Source organism: Carassius carassius, chromosome 15, assembly GCF_963082965.1.
Source record: "Carassius carassius chromosome 15, fCarCar2.1, whole genome shotgun sequence".
Lineage (NCBI taxonomy): Eukaryota > Metazoa > Chordata > Actinopteri > Cypriniformes > Cyprinidae > Carassius > Carassius carassius.
The window spans coordinates 2,601,828-2,619,445 of NC_081769.1; the positions used below are offsets into that span (position 1 = coordinate 2,601,828).

The 17,618-nt window shown below is 38.8% G+C and overlaps 2 protein-coding genes across 2 annotated transcripts in view; both read right to left on the reverse strand.

Annotated features, from left to right (window-relative positions):
- Positions 1-281: 281 nt before the first annotated feature.
- Positions 282-4,278, reverse strand: LOC132157998 (terminal nucleotidyltransferase 5A-like). Its single transcript, XM_059567238.1, has 2 exons — positions 3,669-4,278; positions 282-2,846 (listed from the first exon to the last, which is right to left on the reverse strand). Exons 1-2 carry the CDS (start codon positions 4,056-4,058, stop codon positions 2,067-2,069), a joined length of 1,170 nt encoding a protein of 389 aa, XP_059423221.1. The 5' UTR covers positions 4,059-4,278; the 3' UTR covers positions 282-2,066.
- Positions 4,279-13,119: 8,841 nt separating this feature from the next.
- ibtk (inhibitor of Bruton agammaglobulinemia tyrosine kinase) overlaps positions 13,120-17,618 on the reverse strand; it is a 30,616-nt gene continuing 26,117 nt past the window's right edge. Inside the window, exons 26-28 of the mRNA XM_059567236.1 lie at positions 16,620-16,796; positions 13,581-13,707; positions 13,120-13,256 (exon numbers count right to left, since the gene is read on the reverse strand). Of these exons, the coding sequence (XP_059423219.1) occupies positions 13,131-13,256; positions 13,581-13,707; positions 16,620-16,796 (430 nt within the window). The 3' untranslated portion in view covers positions 13,120-13,130. The remainder of the gene's footprint in view (positions 13,257-13,580; positions 13,708-16,619; positions 16,797-17,618) is intronic.

Here is a 17,618-nt window from a genome sequence, read left to right on the forward strand (position 1 = left end):
ATAGAAGTCATCTATTTTTGTTAAAATAAAAAAAATGCAAACAAATCACTTAAAAAAGATAGTTTGTTTTGTTTGTATTTGTTTAGCTGCATGTCATGTGACAATTAACCAACATCAGAAAACCATGTACATACAACTGGGTTGCTAATATTGTTGTAATTATTAAAATATTATTTTAAAAACTCAGGAATGTACCTCAACATAAATATTTTATTTCAGATTCGGCCGACAAATACATTTGGAAATAGACATACTTTTAGATTTTAGAAATCAAAACTTGCTTCCCAGTTCAAAAAGAATATTTATTCAGACTAAACATCCACAAATTTCTCATAACAGACGAACAGATGAATACATTATTCACACATCAGTGATGTCCACTGTGTGATCGGAAACACAAAGAGTATGCAGTTAAATGAACACTGAACCTGACACCAAACCCAAATCATGTGCATGAGCTGCACAGAGCACAGGGTTTGACATTAAGAGTTTTTTTTTTTTAGAAGTCTCTCGCCTCTAAAGATCAGGAAGTGGTTGAAAAACAGTTCAAATGAGAAGCTAAAATACTATGAGTTGATCTCAATAAAAAAGAAAATATATGACCCTTGAAAATCTCATTCAGAATTCCATGTTATGCATTGCAAATGCAAGCTTATTTTTGCCTATTTCATCTTTATAAAGGCAAATTGTCTACAGTTGAGCACACTTCAGTTGCATGCTGTGATATGAGGAATATTGCAAACTTGACTGCAAAGTTTGCATTCCAATGAAGCAAAACTGATTTGTGCTTCTCAGTCCTATTAAATCTTTGAGTCTGTTCAGCCAAATTGCCCATAGTAATGAAAGAAGCTGTGTTGATTAAAAGACATTTGTGGAAGGAGATAAACCCCTTCACCAGCTGCACCCATCTCTCCAGCCCTCCCTCCCTCGCTCTCGTCTGCGTCTCGCTTTCCCTCACACTCTCGCTTTCCTCTTCCCTCTCCTCTCAAGTCTCTTTGTCAAGTCTAAACATATATGCTACAGCCCCGCCTGCTTCCTTCCGCAGAACTATTAATCAAGAACAGGTTAACACTCTGTTAACAGTGGGTGAACGCGGGGTCAGGTTCAGCTGTGCTGGGAGAGCAGGAACACAGCGGGGTTTACTTCAGCAGGAGCTGTTGAATTCCCTGCTCGGATGTTACAGCAAACAGCGTCCCGCTATCAGAAGTGCTTCTGCAAACACCCTTCATCTAAAAAGTCCGGAAACAAACTTTGCTCTCTTCCCCAAAACAAGTGTTTTCTTTGTTTTCAGACTGCATTCAACTCTCACCTGGATCACAAGGTTTGCTGTAAAGCCGGCTCAAATGTCGACTGAACTAAAAGATGGTTCTCAAAGCTGTGGATGCGGCCCAGAAATTATTAAGAGTTCAATTAATAGACAGAGACTGACCTGCAAACAAATAGGACACTTATCCTTATTTTGTAAATCAGGACACATCATGTACATTCACAAGCTTTAAGTCTCTTTGTCGTGTGTCGCGATTTTGAGGTTGCTTTGCTCACCTCAGCGTACTGCATTGATGTTAGGCACTTCGAATGCATTCACATGTACAAATATAGACAGCACTATCACATCAGCTGATAGTCTGTGTAGTATAAAAATACAGTCTTAATAAAATCTTTGGTTTGTACAAAACTGTAATTGTTGGTTTTTAACTTCTTCGCCTCATTCAGAGAATCTTTGTAAAAGGTTCTTATCAATACATCAGTTTCCATTTGGACTAAAGGGTGCAACCGCAGCTTTCCAAAACCTTGCACTTCCCTTCTCATGCATCTAACGACTGGATTCAATGTGTCAAACAGTCAGAAACACACAAGAGAACTGTTAGCAAGTGTAAAACCTCAAGATTGGCCGAGAATTAGGCAAGGCAGAGCAGAAGTTGCCTTCCTAGCTCATTTGAGATAACGGTCAAACCCCATTCATTTCACTCAAGCATCGATGCACATTGGGGAAGTGGACGATCACACTCAGGGTCAGTTGCGAAACAGATTCAACAATGCAATGATTCAGCTCATTTTTTTGGCGTTCAGTTGCACGGTAGCCATGTGGAGAAGGTTTGCTGATGGCAGGTAAAGACTGGCTGGACTTGGGCAATGTAGTAATTGCTAAAGTTACCATCTGCTACATAAGGAGCAGGCTGGTAATAGCAAGTAACATTGGCCACGTTGGGTATGACGTTCTGCTCGGCCAACACGCGCACCGCTAGCATGGCGATCAGCCCAAGGGCCTGCCTCCGCTCGTGTCCCATCAGACACACCGTGCTCTCGTTCACCACCCCGTGCAGCGTCGCCAGATAATCGTACTTGCGGTCCTCCAAGCCCACAAAGTGGTTCTGGAGATAAGACTCCAGCTTGCGCTGCTGTTCGCTGATATCCGAGAAGTCGATGAAGAAGCGGGAGCACATGTAGCGCTGGAGAGACTTCATCTCCGACTCGGAGGTGGCTCGGAAACCCCTGACCAGAAGATGGCAGTATTTCAGGAGGCCACCTCCTCGGATCTCCTCTGGGTTCCTCGTGCAGATCACCTTGTTGCGCAAGTGGTCCAGCGCCGTGGCGAAGTCTCCATACACGCTCTCGCCGATGATGGTGGGGTGAAACGTTTTGGCCATGGGGTTCTCTGAGCACTCGTAGAAAAGCAGCAGAGAGTCAAGCTTAATCTGGAAAGAATCGACGCTAAACTCGAACTGCCGGCGCAAGGAGTCCACGAACTTGAGCTCCACGTTTTTGCCCCTGTTGTTAGAGAGAGAGATGAGACTCCAGCGGTCCGAATCATTGCACACTTTCACCATCTTCTGCACATATGCTTCCTGCAAAAAAACACAAGGGATTGTTTCAGTGTTTCATGCATTGAGATTCAAGCACACATCCGTTCACCATATCAGTTCTCCATCAATACCTGTCGCAGGAGATCTAAGAGGCTGAGAACGCTCGATCTGCTTTAATCTGCTTTAGTGCAATCCTCTTACTGACAGAAAACCAACATTTCTCCAGCCTATCAGTAAACTACTCTAATTGCATTTCTACTAAATGTCACTGGAGACTACAGGGATCCATGCAGATGATCTTAAATAACATACTGAATAAAAATCACAAATAAACACATGCCATGTGAAGTCAAGCTTCAGTGTGACATGCTTCATATTTGCTGAGTATCTTAAACACCACTTTCTTATAAATTATAGTTAAAGATTCGGTTTGAGGTTATTCAAAGGTCTACTGATAAATAATAAACGGCGGTCCCTCAAAGCAAAAATAAAGTCAATGTTTACTGTACTGTTTGCAGGAATACAAAAACCATTAGTTGTGAAATGAGCGTGAAATTTGTAACTGTACAATTAGAAACAGCCCAAAAGATGCTTATTATTTTGACTGTTATGATGGCAAAACAACTTTGCATGAATATAAAATGAATATAATTATTATTATTTATAATGCATGCTTGTGTTGCAACGATTCTTTATTCATAACTGTACAAGAAGAACATAGACATCTGTACACAAAAATAACATTTTGCATTGAGTGATTATGAGATTTTGGATATTTGTACTTTTAAATTGAACTGTGGAAATTAAGTGAAAATTTTATTTGAACCTGTAAAGTCCACTGCCCTCATGAATCTTAGCACTCACCTTCAGGGTCAGCGGAGTTATTTTCTCTTTATTGACCCCGTCAGGTAAGAAGTCCAGCAGACAGTCCAGCACGATGTTCTTGACGATCTGGAACTCCGTCTCTCCCTTCAGGTCCACGCAGAATATGAGGTCCAGGTCCTTATAGCCGAGCCCGCTGTCCCCGTGCAGGACGTGACTGGCGGCGGACCCGTTGAGACGCACGTCCCGCACATGGATGCGCTGCTCCCGCATGCGGCTCCGCACCGCCGTCACGATCCGCCGGGGCTTCATCTGCAGCGTCGGGAAGTTTCCTCGGCCGTGGATCGGGATGCTCTCGGTCAGGATGAGGTCCAGCCGCTGGACCTGCTCCCAGCTCAGCACGCTGAAGTTCGCGCTGTCCCCTTCAGCCATGGTCGCGTCTGTTGGAGTCGAGGAGCGATCTACTGCCTGGAGATGTTAGGAGGAGAGCTGAGGAGACGCATAATGCGCTTGATGCGAGGCGCTTCTTCTGTGTGCTGCTGTGGAGAGGGTCATCCGCGCACACAGTGCTGGAGAGTGGAGTATGACAGCAGTGCTGGAGCTTTCTGTGCGCCTCAGGTCACGCCTATCACTTCACCATACACACACACACACACACACACGACTCATCTCTCCACAGATGTGCATGCGCTCAAACTCACATACAGTCAATTAGCACACAAACACATGAAGATACCTTACACTTTACGGTGACCTTCTTACAGTGTAATAATACATTTAAGGACTGAGTAATATTAATTAACTACTATATGGGTTAGGATTAGGGTTTGGCTATGTGTTACTTGCATGCATTTATGCTTTATTTATTGTGATTAAAATAGTAAGTAGGCTATATGAAACGTACAACAAGGACACCTTAAAATAAAGCGTTACACACAATTATAATAAATATGCAATACAGCTAAAATATATTTATATTAAACGTAATACAGAAAAACTCAGTTGAATTAATATCAAGTACTTTACATGTGCTTTAGTAAGTTAGTCAACACATCAAAGTCAGTGCACTTCTTTAAAGCGCGACAAAACCATTAAAAATCATATTAAAACCATAATTTAAAATGGACTTTAGAGTAGAACTTTTAATTTGAAATGATTACATAGTGTACCTTTTAAAAGTGCACTTAGGTTTGTTAAGAAACATGAATTTGTCTCTTTAAGTGCTCTTAAGTGGCCTTCTCATTAATATTACATTATCTGCAAGTACAGTTGTTTTTAAACAAACTTTTAAGATTAGAAATAAATTACAAATGCACATTCAACACAAGATTTTAGATAGATAGATAGATAGATAGATAGATAGATAGATAGATAGATAAAAACAGTTTTGAAAATAAATCACAAACAGTAAATGTGTAATAGTCATATTAATTAAATCACACCGTAGATAAGTGCATTGTTTGAAAGTTTAATAAAAGCAATATTGCATCTGAAAATGAAAATAACAATGCCATTCTAGCACATCTGCTTGTGAGAAGAAATATAATGTAAGTCAATGTGACACAAAGTAAATGAAGGGTGAGTGTCAGGAAGTCTGGTGTCTTTTATTGCCCTCTAGGGACGTGATAGAAAAGCGTCTTGAACAACAAATGACTCCATCTGGTTTGTTACACATCTGTAAACACCTGCACTTACATCAGTTAGCACACTTAGACTTTCAAAAGTCATTTTCACTTTGATCTACACTCCGGACATTTTTGCAGTGATGCCATCGAAGAACCGTATTTGGTTTCCCAAAAAAACCTTTCTGTGAACATTTCTTAAAAGAACCATTTGTCTGAACATTTTAATCATATAAAGAACCTTTTGTGGAATGGAAAGGGTTCCATGAATGTTAAAGCTTCTTCATAGAAGCATCACTGCTAATAAAGAACCATTATTTTGTAAAGTGTGTTTCAGGATATCACTGTAATGTCTACTGAGCATTCATTTTTAAAAACGCCACCAAGTGCCACGTCCAAACTTTATAACCTTAGATGACTGAGGCCAGGCAGAGGTGAGTCTTCAGCTCATGACAGAGTGGGGCAGCTGTCAGTCAGGATTCATCAGCGGACACAAAGCCCTGCGTCACTGCACTCACCCAGCCCTTTAAATCTGTTTGATCCCATTTAGGTTAACACAGGCTAAACCCTATGAGCAAGACCAGCAGACCTACAGCAGAAGAGATGAATGCAACAATACATAACCCGACCACTGACCCATATTCATATCAGTATTCATCCATACCTTCAAACGCTAAAGCTGAATTGTCTTAAGCTGTTTCTTACTTACACAAATATGGTTTTCGTGTTATCGTGATCATAGCCAAACACAATAGCCTACACTGTCAGATTACTGGAAATGGAAGAGTTTGATTCTGTGCTTCAGTTTATTTGTTTGACATGATATCCACCGAGGAAAAATCTTCAGGAAAAGTGGAGAAACTGACCACAATGATACATTCCAGTTGCAGTGATTTTTCTTATATTACAGCGCCCCCCATCACAATTTGCCAGGAGTCCTCAGGACATTTATGTGTGCCAAGTTTTGACTTAAGAGTTTAGAAGATATGGAACAGCTAAACTGACCATTGTGGGAAACACACTAAAATTTGAATGGCTTTTATGAAGATTTCATGTTAAATGTGCATCTCAAATAAATGCATCTTCCAACTTTCTGCTATGATTTAAGATCACTTTAGGCCTTAATTTGTTATATTTCCAAAAATCCCTCACATGGTCCCAATCACTAGCCCACTCAGAAGTAGAGGCATAAACACGTCTGAAAGTGAGTTGCAATTTTCAATAAGTGACCGGGTCAGAAGTCTAAAGCGTCCAGACGAGTGCTGCAGCTCTCCGGCAGTAAACAGCTCATTTACTGTGACAGACCACGTCTCTGAGAAACACTCGCATCCTAATAAACAAAAAAAGATGTTGAGATTACAGCGGACATGTTCACAAATCAATAGAAGTGTGCAAATGTGTTTGCTGCTAAACTCTTGTGAATTGCATGTCCACTCTATCTATGAAATAAACACCATGTGCTGTCAGCTATCTGCTGTTATTGACACAGCTGGCCATTGATTATGTTTGTTTGAAGAAATAACATGCAACAATGTGTGGAGGTGTTCATGCATGCACTTTTACGTCCCACAAGATTTTCAAAGGGTGAGATGTTCGAACAGTCTGTATGTGCCTCATTAAAATCTTTACCAGTCATCATCAGTTACATCATGTTTACAGTCAAGTTAAATTCAACTTCTCTTTTCTTCACACTTTTGCATGATGTTTGAGACTCGGCCCAGTGTAAATGCATCATTCAGGCCACATGATGTATTTGCAATATATGGACACAGAGAGCATTAAACTGAAAGTTTTGTGGCATTGCATTGCCATTTTCATTAGTCAAGTATATTTGCATATAGTCTAGAAGTGAAAATGTATACCTCTTTGCAGAGACACAATCAGACATCAAATGAATCAGTCAAGATGCATGAAGTGACCATGTATAAATACAACCATGCATCTTATCTTACCTATAACGTTTTTCTATCATTTTGTGTTTTAAACACTGGTGATTTATGACACCGGTGACACTTGGTATGTTATAACCAAGCTAGTGAAGAAATCAAACAGTTTCCTGATTTCTAAATCATTTGCACTCAGCTCAAGGTTTTGAGAGGAAGGTTCTTCTCAAGTTTTAACTCCTTTAAAATGCTTATTTTAATAATGCTTTGTGTTCAATCGCTGTAGAGTGTACAGATGGATACATACAGTATAAAATGTGTGTCCAAACATTTGACTGAATGTTTGGATGTGTCAGATTGACTTAATGCGATTTTGTTAATGACTGTAGTTCATGGAGACAGAGAAATAAACAGAAGAGCTTGAATGTGTCATTTGTACTCTGGTTTTCTTGGACCTGTAGCCTCAGTAACTATGGTAACTGCTGCTCAGTTAGTTTTGGGAGAACACCTGAATTTAAGTCATTACAGAATAGAATTTCCAGTCCCTTCGGAGTTCATTCATTCTAGTCGTGTCAGGTCATTAAAAGTGATGTAATTAGTTCTGTGAGAAATAATTTCTCCTATTCCACCTTAATATTCAGAGTCAATTATACGTGAATCATTCATTGGGTGCCAAAAATAACAGTACAGAAATAAAAATGTTAAAGTTAGCCAGTGAACATACATGCGGGGTCAACTATATTCGTAAATTATGAAGAACTTTTTAGAGTGAAGCCAAGTAACTATTGGCACAAAACATCACAGAAACGGTCAAATCTACTGCTAAAGCATACGGATGATTGTGCTGTTGTTTTCCCTCCAAAATGATGATTCATGGTGAATGATGTCATTATAGTTTTTGGTTAAGGAGTTATAACAGGAAGCATCTAATCCTATTCTACACAAAAAGGAAAGAAAAAAGATATAAACTGAGGACAATTGAAATATTCCCATGAAAACATGTTAAATAATTATTAGATGAAGCCAAAGAGAACAAACCATTAAATTATCCACTTTATTCTTCAAGGCAGAAGTAAGCCTATGGGTGAGACTTCCGGTTCATTAGCCACTATAGGCTAATATATTAGCCAAATAATGAGGAGAATTACATTACATGTAATTAAGATAAGACATTAATAATAATAATAATATATAAGACACCCCAATTTGCAATATTAAGCAGCAAAACAAGTGATTTTGTACTGCTAAAAATAGCTGGATGTGACTGAGACAAGAAGCAAGACCCATTAAATGTACAAATGGCCACGCCCATTTTTACAGGAAGAATAAAGGTAGATATCTTAAATAAAAGACCAGTTTCCAATTTATAAATTAAAATATAGCAGTCATTGAGATATCAAAATTAAACAATGAGATTTGACCTCTTTTTTTCACACAATTGTTATTATTGATGGAATACAATTTTCAATATTTGAAAATATTTTAATGAAAAAAATAATAAAATAAAATAAAGTTTGGTCACTTTCCAGGGAACAGCAATATGTCCTAAAAAAAACTTTGTGCCTGGAAGGCCTTTCAGGTCAGAACGGAGTGGAGCTCATCTAATCCTCTTCTACGTTTGGTAAAGAGCAGAGTGTTTCCCATCGTAATGAATCCGATCTGGCGTCTAGCGGCACGTGCGTGGAGGAACCCCCATGAGGTCAAACGCGTGGGAGATCAGTGAAGTCACTGAAAGGGTAAAGCACGTTCTGGGCATGCTCAAAATACTCTCCACTCATAGCCTTAAATTATTCAGAGCAGTTGACTAACAAGAATCTGATCATCCACACTGCTGCCAAATGAGATCAGAGCAGTCGGGACATCTGGGCAAAATCTCTTCATCACTCTTACACCAAGACTTCCCCAAAATCTTCTTTTTGTCAGAGATGAAAAGTGATGTGCGACTGTTGACCTAATGAGGGGGAAAAAAGTATGCTTATAATGCATATAGAATAAATATAATGGCAAATGCATAAACAATAGGGATACAGACTACGATTTTGCTTTATCAAGCTTTGGTCTTCTCCACATTGGACTGAAGTGTTTTTATCAGCTGTTTGGACTGCTATTCTGACGGCACCCATTCACGATGAAAACTGTTGTTTTCAGTTGCATAATGGCATAATCATGAGGATTAGGTCGGGTTTGAGTCTGTACAAATGAATCCTGTGCACATTTTCAGGATAGCTGGATGGTTTCTCCACACAAAAAACTAACTACAACTTTCCATGAGGAATTTAGGAATGCCCAATAACCAAAGTCACTGCACCCGTTTACCAAGAAATCTTGGAGCACTTCATGCTTCCTTCTGCTGAACAGCTTTTGGAAGATGCTGATTTCATTTTCCAGCAGGATTTGGCACCTGCCCAATGGTGTGCTTGACTGTCCAGCAAACTCACCAGACCTGAACCCAGAGAGAATCTATGGGCTATTGTCAAGAGGAAGATGAGAAACAAGAGACCAAAGACCTGGGCTTCCAGACCACCTCAGCAGTGCCACAAACTGATCACCTCCATGCCATGCTGAATTGAGACAGTAATTAAAGCAAAAGGAGCCCCTACAAAGTATTGAACACATGTACAGTAAATCAACATACTTTCCAGAAGGCCAGCAATTCACTAAATGTTTTTATTTTATTGGTCTTATGAAGTATTCTAATTTGTTGAGATTGGTGGTTTTTGTTAAATGTGAGCCAAAATCATCACAATTAAAAACCAAGGACTCAAACTTCTTCAGTCTGTGTGCACTGAATTTAGTTAATATATGAGTTTCACAATTTGAGTTGAATTACTGAAATAAAATCAACTTTTCCATGACTGTATAATTGTTTTAAAGGGAAATACATAAAAAAAAAACATTAATTACACCGAGTTAAGTGATTTACTTCATCCAGCGGACTAATGAGCTGCATCACCCGGGGTGTTTCCTTACACAGAACAAGCAGTTTGGAAAATGAATGGATAGATGCAATATAGTGAATAGTTGTGAAAATATTAGACATGATAGATAAGCCATTGTGTGACAGAAAACAGCATTAAACGCAGCTTGTCTTAAACATGTCATGTTTGGATTCCCCTTAAAATGCTGATTTTAATGTTTCAGAAACAGAATAGCATAGATTTGACAATCTATTGAACTGATGTAATGACAAAGAATTGAATTAAATCAGCAACTCAACAACAGGGTTGAAAAGTGTCTTCTATATCCGGTAACCTGACAGGGCATCATCTCTCATCTCTGATTAATTCAGTCAAGTAAGTGATTATCATTCACCTCAATGCGCGTCTGGCAGATGCTTGAACTGGACGGTCACAGTAATTACTGAACATTAGAACCCTTAACCATCATGCACTTATTTCTGGAGGGGTCATCTGATACACTCTGCTTTTTCATATCTTGATGACTGTAACGTATGCAAAGAGAGGTTTGTTCGAAAGGAAAGCACTGTCTGCTTAATCAAATCACACCAAACATCCAATTCATTAGGACGGGCTTGAGATGACTGCATGAGCGCAAATTTGACAAATGAAAGGGAGCTGACATCATTCATGGCACGTCACTGAAGTTAAGTTCTGCTCAGACCCCGACGACTGTAAAAAAAACACTGAGTCACGGCTCTGCTAAAACACGTATGACGAGACTGATATGCCTTAACTCACTCCTGTCTGGACAAAATCCCATATCTTCATATAAAACAGAACTATCTAAACATTCACATTAATTACAGTCCATTAGTAGGTAAGCTGATAAGACAGACTGAAAAATGAAGGGTGAACTCAAGTAAGCTGGAACACATTCTTGCCACTGAGAAAAAATATCCTGATTATCAAAAATGATGCTTTGTTGCAGCGCCCCCTATTGGCAGATTTGGGCTCAAATTGGTGCACAACTTCAAATTGAGCTGTCCTCTATGTGCATCAAGTTTCATAAAGTTTATACAGTGTATTGAGCAGATACAGAGTCAAACAGTCCAAATGGGTGATGCCAGATAATTTAATTATCTTATGTCTTCACATCACTTTAATAAATCAAAATTCTCAACATGATTTGGATGATAATGACAGGATGATGCATGCCAATTTTTAGGTGAACTGAACCAATGGCCAAAGAGCAAAAAATTCCTAGTGGAATAAAATGTCCCAGGGGTGATAAAGGCGCTTTAGAAAAATAAAAAAATTAAATAAAAAAGAAAAATCTCCTTTTCCAGGAGACATTCTCTCTCATGGGCAAAATCAAGCTTTTTAAGAAAATATAACAAATAATTAAAGCCGCTTGGGACTGGTGAAGATTTGAGCGTATACCCTTGACATGATAACTGTAGAGTAGATTTACACACTCCTATTTATGTGACTATATCTATTTTTTTGCATACAAACAGTACATATACATGCATGTAGATGTATACTAGATATTTGTCAGTACCTTAATTTCCTCTATAGTGTTGTAATTAACCTTTACTTTTTAATTAATTTTTTAATCTTAATTACTTGTTTTATGTTACATTTTATGTTCTTTTATTAACATTTTGTATGCTGCAATTCTTAAGAAGGATAGTTCACATTTAGTTGCTGGTCCCCATTGACTTCTATAGTATGGAGAAAAAAACATCAACGTCAATGGGGACCAACTGAAAGGCTGAAACTATCTGCCGGATGGACAGACGGACAGATATTCCAGGTATAAAAATTGATGTATGGACTTGTAAAACTGTAGATTTTACTTAAGAGTTCAGAGGGTGCCTTTGGTTCCAGAATTATGAATAACAAAAATGTACTTAGTATAGCACCACCTAGCGTCCAACAGATGTATGTGGCAGCGTGCCCAAGTAGTGATCGGGATCTGGATCCGTTCCACCAAACTTGAGATCTTTATGAATATTTAGGGCAGAAAAATAATAGTTGGTAAAATAGTAGAAATAGAACAGGATGAAGAAATAAAGAGAATGAATCAGACAAAAACTGTTCATAGAAATCTTGAGGTTTGGGGTTTGGCAAACTTGACTGTTTGAATGTTTGAACCAATGCATAAAATGTAAAAACAAGGTATTAAATAACATTATATGATCTTGGCCTTGACAGAGTCATAGTGTTGAAGTTAAGCTGGAATGGGAAGTGATTAAAGGCGAATTTGTAATGTTTTTTTATGTTAGAATACTTTCTCTCCTGGCAGATGAATATGTAGGAACTTAAAGTTAGTGGGGGTCTGTCTGGGTAACGGGAAACTTTAAGAGATGCCTATAATGACACAAAACAACAACTGCTTGTTCTCATAATCATCTCTTTATTGCATGCCACTGCAAATATCTTCTCTTAACATTAAGCAAAGATTACTTTATATATATATATATATATATATATATATATATATATATATATATATATATATATCTGTAGTATCAATCATATTCTGCTAGTGACAAACAAAAACTATTATTATCTTGAACACCAAATGATAATGTTATTGATGTTAACTGCACGAGGAAGCAAGATATAAAACACTTATTCGTTAATCTCAGCTCCTTTCACTGTGCACTAGATTTTCTTTTACACCAGCCCTTTCAAACAGCCCTCGTCTTGTGAGCAACCTAATAAAGTCTTTATTGCTTCTCACGCCTGATTGGGTTTTCTTCATCTGGTTACAATGCGAGTTTGCTCTTCATAATGCACACACACACTAGCTGTGAGATGCAGATCACTGTAGCACTGCATCATAAAATTATAATAAAAAACAAAAAAAAACATTTTGGCACACTTGGCAACACTTTGGGCTGAGAACAAGAGATTACACTTTATATTCCAGTCTTTTCTTACAAGAAAACAGCGAAATTAATGAAAAAAGCATATAGTATGTTAAAGTAAGCGGTCAAAGAAAGCAAGTGTGCTTGCTGCACAGTAAGGTGATTGCGATGCACCTTGATACTGGCTGAAACGTGAGTGTGATCCAGTATCCTCACATCAGCATCAGTGTTTGTTCCAGGTTGGGATGGCGATTGGGCCTTGGGTGGACCTCTCCACCAATATCAGCTCCTCTGGGTTATTAATGGCCTTGTAATGGAGCAACAGGTCCTGAATGGCTCGTTCTTCAATCTATGATAAAGATGAGATGAACGATATATAAGGGTCAAATGATAAACATCAGGAAAAGATGGGAGAAGGGGGGGGGGGGGGGTCTCTTGTAAAGTTTTAAATGGTAATGCATTTCCCATGTAATGCATTTTCCCAATAAATATTTAAAAGCAGAGTGTATTTGACTAAAATAGCATGGTTTGAATAATACATGTCATACCATTTGACACCCTGACATGTCCAGTGTTACTGCCAGGTTAAACTACTGACACTAGACTTTCATTTGGTGAATTAAAGTATGTCTAAATCACTATGTCACATGCACCTAAGACTGAAGAATGTTACCTGTATGAGCGCTAGCGGTTTCTCGCGGCTGCGGATCAGCGCAGCTTCCTGTTGTCTCTCTTCCTCCACAATGGAGGCAAAGGTAGAGGTGGACGGAGGGCTGCCAACCGCCCTCAGCACCCAAGGGCTGATGGGAAAACACACAAACAGTTCAATGCTTACTAACGCAACTTCTGAAAAGAAATAAAGAAGTTGCTTTAAATCTTTTGATTCCAACTAATTTAAGCAGTAGGGATGTGAATTTAAGATGCTTTCGGTTCTACTTCTACGTAAAGGAATTATTCAGACAAAAATAAAAATGAGCTGAACGTGTGCTCAGTCTCAGGCCATCTGAGATGTAGCTGAGCTTGTTTCTTCATCAGATTCGGAGAAATGTAGCATTGCATCAGTGTCTCATCAACAGATCCTCTGCAGTGAATGGGTGCCGTCAGAAAGAGAGTCCAAACAGCTGATAAAAACATCACAATAATCCACAGCACTCCAGTCCATCAGTTAATAAGACAAAAGAAACAAATCCATTATTAAATTGTTTTTACTTTAAAACCGTTCTGATCAAATATGAGCGTGGATTCTGATGTGAGAGATGGACTTTTTCACTGGATGAAGTGTTATTTTTGATTATGGACTTGTATTTAAGACTGAAGAAACACTTTGAAGTTAAAAACAAATAGATGATAGATTTGTTTTTCACAAACCTGCTGCTTTTGATTTCTGAAGACATTAACTGATGGACTGGAGTGCTGTGGATTACTGTGATGTTTTTATCAGCTGTTTGGACTCTCATTCTGACGGCACCCATTCACTGTAGAGCATCCATTGATGAGACACTGATGCAATGCTACATTGCTACAAATCTTTTCACACAAACAAGCAAACTCCTCTACACCTTGGATGGCCTGAGGGTGAATACATTTTCAGCAAATGTTCATTTTTTGCTATACCTTTAAAGATACTGCTAATGATCCTAATTTTTAGGTTGAAAGAATGAACAGTGTACTTGTATATTGCATATTTTACAACATCTTTCGGTTTACACTGTTGGAAGAATGCATGAAATGATTCCATTAATGAGCACACACAGAGAAACTATTTTCCCCTGAGAACAATGATACACGGTGAGTTTCTAAAGCCTGTCCGACCTGCTACTGGCTTCTCAGCGTGTGCTCGTAAACTCAGGTGACGTCGAGCCACAGGGATGAGTGTTTGTGACAGAGTTTGCCCTTATCAATAGAGATTACGATCACGGCCGGGCAGTGGAGCGCTGCTGATAAATATTCAGCCCTGTGCTTGAGCGCTGGAGTCATAAACACGAGCCCAGCGGGCAGCTGACGTGACAGACGCCTAGCCAGTCACACAGGCTCGGGTCAGATCAGTGCGACACATGCTGGAGAGAGAAACATCCTGGAGAGCAGAGCATCACGGTGCACAACCGTCTGAATCACCTGAACCTCAGACAACACTGGTTTGTGTTAATAACACCGTGTACAAACCAGCTACGACTGCGACGAAACAACAAACGTCATGCTGCAAGACTCCAACAGATGAGACGATCTACTGATGCGGATATATATATAAACTTTTCTATGTTTATTATTTCACAATATTGAAGATCTTTCTCTATATTTTTAAGCAAATAAATCAGGATCTTTCAAAAACAAACAAAAAAAAACTAAAAGAAAAAAAATCTTACTAAACTCAAATGTTTGAAAGGTTATATATATATATATATACATACATACATACATACACACACACACACACACACACACACACACACACACACAATTATATTTATTATATTTATATATTATAAATAAAAACTACAACTTTGTTGCTTCCAAACTGTAGACAGCTTTTCATTTGTTTTTGAAAAATACCACTTTTATTTATTTTAAGGAATTTTTATATTCTAAACCATTATACACAGACATTTTTCATAGCTATTATTATTAATTCCACATTGTTTTAAAGTAGATCACTGGGGCAAGTATGGAACGCCATATTTTACTATAAAATAAAGCAAATAAAATGTAGCTTTCCATCAGCCGAGTTCTGAGCACATTCCATTTCTTTGAGAAAAAGTAAAGAAAACAAAGGAACAAGTATCATTCTTTCAAGCATCAGCCTAAACTCAGCGTGTCTGCAGATGTACTGTAACATGACGCTGACTCACTCACACGCCATACATGTTAACCAGAAGCATGACAGCGCCACCTGATGGAGCATTCAGATTTAGATAGTGCGCATCTAACAGAAGAAGTGTAAGGGTGTACTCACACTAGCCAGTTTGAACCGTGCCCGAGTGCGTTTGACCACCAAAGCAGTGTTGCATGCAGTGTAAGCGCTAACCGTGCTCGAGCACGGAACAGGACGCGTGGCGTCACGGTTTTGCGACGCTCCAAAAGCTCAGCTGGTACCTTGCAAACCTCCTCATACGAGCAGCACGATTACGTGAAAATTTTCGCGCCACTAAGGCGACACATCTGTTTAACAACAGGCTGTGAGAGGGCTGTGGACCACCGTGGACCAAACGACACTAAATTATCCACAAATTGGATATTGGAAATTGGAACACAATTGACATTGTGTTCAGAGAGCGCCGCTCTTCCTGTTTATCCCGAAACCGTCGCACCATAATGACGTAAGCGTGCTCCGGTACGAATGCTGAAACCCTATGTGAGTGCAGGCCAGAGGGGGAGTGGGGAGGGGGGACAATCGTACTCGGGCCCGGTTCATGGCAACCGTGCCTAGTGTGAGTACACCCTAAGGCATCATGGGTGACCGTTTCAAAGAGAGTCAGCACCTTATTTTACCTTTACAGAGAAAGCAACCCCAGAAATGCAATATAAAAATCATAATATAATTTCTGGGGTCTGCTAGAATACCTTTCTCTTTGCCTCTGTTTTAGTGTTGCTCTCTTCTGATTGGTCAGCTGATTGCCCGGGCTGCTGTGATCGGCCAGCCAGTCAGAGTGAGTGACACCTTACCCGTATCCCACCTCAACAGCAGATATTGTGGACTGAACGAGAGGATCCTCACCCTGCTGGTTTCTCCGGGTCGCTGCTCTCGGCACATTTAAAACTCACTCTTTTGGCACACGTCGCTGGACTCCTGGCCGTCACTGGGGACACTGGAGAGGGTTTCCCACGCCGCTCCTCCTCTACCAGAAGATCCCGGAAGGAACAGGAGGAGGGCGGGGACTGAACGGCTGTCGACCTGATGACACAACGACATAAGGTTTAGACCAAAACATCATCAGTGTCCAAATGAGACAAAATCACCCACAGACTTAAGCTAGGACTAATTCCCCTTACATAAAGTGACCATTGTTTATTTATGCATTTATGTTTCCATCTTTTATAGTCTTTTAATGGTTAAAAACTGAAAATAGTTTGTAACAGTAAATGCGCTATTTAATGCATTAGGAATCATTACTGTAGGTTTAAATATGTTGTTTATACATTTTGAGAAATGTTCAATGTTGTTAAAGTCAAATGTTTTCATTACTTGAAATAAATGTTAACTGAAACAAAAAATGTTAAATAAAAAAAAAAATAATTAAGTTAAACCTGATGTACTACAATAACTAAAACTGAAATAAAAATGAATAAGAACTAGACATGTTAAAAAATTTAACATTACTAACAAATCACAAATTTACAAACTTTAACTAAAATGAAAATGAAGAGAAAATAAAGAAAAAACTTTTTTCAAAGAAATTAATACTTTTATTCAGCAAGGATGTGTTAAATTGTTAAGAAGTGATAGCAATGATTTATATTATTAGAAAATATTTATATTTTGAATAAATGCTGTTATTTTTAACTTTTTATTCATCAAACAATTTTGAAAAAAGTATCACAGTTTCCCAAAAAATATTTTTCAGCACAATTGTTTCCAACATTGATAACTTTAATACCGTATTTTTCGGACTATAAGTCGCATCAGTCCAAAAATACGTCATGACGAGGAAAAAAACATATAAGTCGCACTGGACTATAAGTCGCATTTATTTAAAATCAAGAACCAAGAGAAAAC

Excerpts from the sequence above, each read along its gene's own strand:
- LOC132157998 (XM_059567238.1), bottom strand. The coding sequence starts at position 4,058 with ATGGCTGAAGGGGACAGCGCGAACTTCAGCGTGCTGAGCTGGGAGCAG. Across the intron at positions 2,847-3,668 it reads TAACTCCGCTGACCCTGAAG|GAAGCATATGTGCAGAAGAT; the intron begins GTGAGTGCTAAG and ends GTTTTTTTGCAG.